Raw genomic sequence first — 3,680 nt, 5'->3', positions numbered from 1 at the left:
CTCAAAATCAATGTCTCTAACTGTACTGCAAGAGCTCCAGCATGCACGCACACACACACACACTCACACACACACACACACACATACAGGCTGCAGTCATTAACACACAGAAAATGCTCTAATATCCATGACAGTCCTAAGACATTTCTAAATGATACAGGACTGCTGAACTGTGCTGTTACAACTGACTCAAAACAAGCCCAGTCAATCTTTCCAAGCAGGCTCATAGATCCTATTGTATTTCTTCTTCCCAATTCCCAACAATCGTCAATCAAAGTAGGCCTCCAGACTGGCATGTCACAATTTATGCGGGTAGTGTCAACTCATCAATTGCATCTATAAAATTATGTTTCTACGAGCCGGGTCCCACTCTGGGAGTCTGACATCATCACGGCCTGGGCCATTAGTCTGAGTGCCGCGCTGTTGCACTCCTCCTCCTCCTCCTCCTCCGAGGGACTACAGGGTACGGCCGAGGATTATGGCTCAGTTCCAAAACAACCCCTGGCGACTCTCCCCGGCCGAGCCCCCTTTCACCACGCCTACAGCCTGGTGGATATAGGCGTGAAAGTAGCTACTACAACCGGCCGAACGGCTATTTGAAGCCTAGCCTACACATGACAGTTACCATTGCGTTGAAGATGGATAAGGTGCCAACTGAGAGGAGGGCTAGGGGTCCTTTAGGAATTCTGCCAAATAAATACATAAATATATATGGCAAGGATAGGTAGGCTACTTGTAGCTTTGCAAGGTGAACCTCGCATTTTTGTGGGAATTAATCTTACAATGTGGGCATCTCCATGGTGATAGATTGGTAGGCGACCACACCTAGCTGGGACTAGGAGTAACAGCAGCGAATCAAAGGTGTCTAGGGAAAGCGATCCTGCGGTGGTTCAGAGGTTCACATATGATGTGACAACGTAGCATACGTGTCCAAAGCACAGGGTAGCCTACCGTATACTTCTCTTTTTTTACACTTATTTGTTGTAGGCTACTGAAAGGAGACGAGTTGAACGGGCCGCGCGGGTTTGAGGCAGGGGGTGTGGTGGGTGGTGTGCAGGGGGTGTGGTGGGTGGTGTGCAGGGGGTGTGGTGGGTAAGTTGTGATCCCGGTTCCTCGGCACAATCGGGATGCTGGAGAGAAGGAACCACGTTTCGTGTTCTCCCTGTCCAGTGAGTTGTAGCCCGGTTACGTAATGTAAACACTGAATTTAGCCTGACCGATTTGGCATTCGCCACTCGGGCAAACTGTGAACTTGGAATAGTCTAGGTGTTTATGCGTGTGACCTAAAACTTAGAATCGATCACATAGCCTACAGGCATACAGTAGCTGCTATCACCGTCATTCGAGGATGTGCAACAGTTATTGCTCTATAGAAAGTTCCTACATGCATCCTACTCACAAACGTTCTGACGGGAACTCCACAGTCGAGACACTGGACAACGTTGACAGAAGTAGAAGCAGCGCTGTTGCGATGCTGTATGAATCCATAGTTGAACGTATTTCCCCAAAACACAAACTAATCAACGATCCAGACGGAGAAGAGATGCGTGACGCGGTCCCCCAAAATACCGTGCGTCCCGTGCGCCTTTCGCTGGACCCGTTATGTCGCCATCGGAGTTCGATAACAAATCTCGGCTGGTTCGACTCCCTCCGGTGAGTTAGTGCGCCGTGGGTTTCTCCCGAGGAGTGCGTAAGATCGACTGGGATTCGGAAAGATGCGCGTCGAAGGAGAAAGGGGTGTCGCTCTTTCTTCGCTCGCCGGAGTGTCAGATCTGTGCGAGGAGCCGTTCACAGCGGATCTGTTTCCGAGCCCCTCTCCCCTCTCCCCTCTCCACTCCCCCCTGCCTGAGAACGATCATGATCACGCGTTGCTCTCCATACAAGGCAGTCATCTCCCCATCGGGCTTCATGGCAACAGGCAGGCCACCGCCCCGAGAACGTTTCTAACCAGCTTCAAAGACGACAAGCCACCGGTAGGCTGCTGTTCTCCAAGTCCAATTCGTCCAAAACAACAGGTGTAATTTAGGCTATTTCATCCGGGGAAAGGTCGAGTTACATAACCCCACCAACAATACAGCAGTGTAGCCTACTCTAACTGTACACGTTGGCCCTTGTGTGAAACACATTTCGCAAGAAAGTCAGAATTTCAACTCAACATTTGCAAACTCATCGAAACGTGTCTACGCTCACGCATTGATAGTTTCCAGTAGGGTTACAAAACCTGCTGAATAAAATCTACGTTGCTGCATAACATACATTTTCTGAATAATAACCTTGGGGATATCGCCTAAGGATCGTGCTTGAGCTGGACAGTCAGCAGGCCTCACATTTGAAATGTTGCCATTTCAATAGGCACGCGACCTCATGGAGACAATGAATGCATATTGCTGCCAGCTGTTGACATACTGTTGGCTGTATGAGCCAGGAGCCACAACAAATGAAAAATCTAATTACCACAAGAGAATCACTAAAGCAAATACCATGAAAGAGTTGCCTGAAGACTGCGTCTCCCACCAGACAGTTAGTCTATGAATAAAGCATCATAGCCAGCAGTTTATTACTGCACCACTTTGTTGAGCCACCTACACTGCAAGAAGGTCCTGGGTTCGATTCCCGCATGAGGCACTGTGTTGGCACTGGGGGGGGGGCATGTTCTCCCCAGGGCTGTCAGTGCTCAAGTGGGCCTTCCTGTGTGCAGTTTGCATTTCCTCCCCGTGCTCACATTGATTTCCCTCCACTAATAACCCCCAGTATAAAAACACGCAGAACAAATATTCTGCGTGTTTTTGTTCTGAAAAGGGACAAGAGCACTCGGAACCAGTCCCCATGCAGACAGCGCAGACTTAAGGGACGCCTACTGCTCTTGGCTGCCCTTGCAGGAAGGAAAGCTTGGATGGGAAAAAAAACAGAATACATTTCTACGGTGACCGCTCCTGCACGTGTGTGTGTTGCTAGTGTCGCTGTGAGTGTGTGTGTGTCATTACTGTAACGATTGATTAATTAATAAAGGAGTATTTCCCCCAGAGGGAGGTGGGAGAGGGAGAGTACGGGGCCTGCTTCTATTGCACACAGACTTAGGTAGATTTACTGTGCAAATATCCAGCAACCCGTCAGCGCTCAGCAAATATCAGGTTTCACAGGCAGTTCTATTACAGGTGCAGCTAGGCGCTTTCCCCAGGGGGCTGGGGAGGCTGATATCAAAGCATTTGCATAGTTAGCAGACTTTCATTTCAATTGGTCTGGGGTTTAAGAGAGTAAACAAATATTTAAAAATGCACACAAACACACACACACACACACACACACACACACACTCACTCACATACACACAGGTCATACACAAAAAAACAAACACATGCATGCATACATGTACTGTACACACAGAGAGGGGGCCTAAGCGGACACACCCACCCACGCACGCACACACACACACACACACACACACCAGATCCCCCTCATGGTTCTATCTTGTGTGTCTGGATAAAAACCCGGCATATACTGTACCAAACAAACAGTGATGTTCCACATGTTTATATCAAATACCATTAGGAAATGGAAAAGTGATCTACTTAAGCACCAAATCCCTTGTCTTATGCAGTATCTCAAATACCAAAGACTAAACAATGTCATGGCTAATTCACCATTTCAGTATCTTTGAGACAGAAGGCCAAACCGTAACT

The 3,680-nt window shown here is 48.4% G+C and overlaps 1 protein-coding gene across 1 annotated transcript in view; it reads right to left on the bottom strand.

Annotated features, from left to right (window-relative positions):
- cacna2d1a (calcium channel, voltage-dependent, alpha 2/delta subunit 1a) overlaps positions 1-1,488 on the bottom strand; it is a gene marked incomplete at both ends in the record, with an annotated part of 108,407 nt that extends 106,919 nt beyond the window's left edge. Inside the window, one exon of the mRNA XM_084448015.1 lies at positions 1,400-1,488. Within this exon, the coding sequence (XP_084304141.1) occupies positions 1,400-1,488 (89 nt within the window). The remainder of the gene's footprint in view (positions 1-1,399) is intronic.
- Positions 1,489-3,680: the final 2,192 nt, after the last annotated feature.

The sequence above is a fragment of the Borostomias antarcticus genome, assembly GCF_949987555.1.
Source record: "Borostomias antarcticus genome assembly, chromosome: 13".
Classification (NCBI taxonomy): domain Eukaryota; kingdom Metazoa; phylum Chordata; class Actinopteri; order Stomiiformes; family Stomiidae; genus Borostomias; species Borostomias antarcticus.
This window is presented reverse-complemented; position numbering and strand designations above follow the sequence as displayed.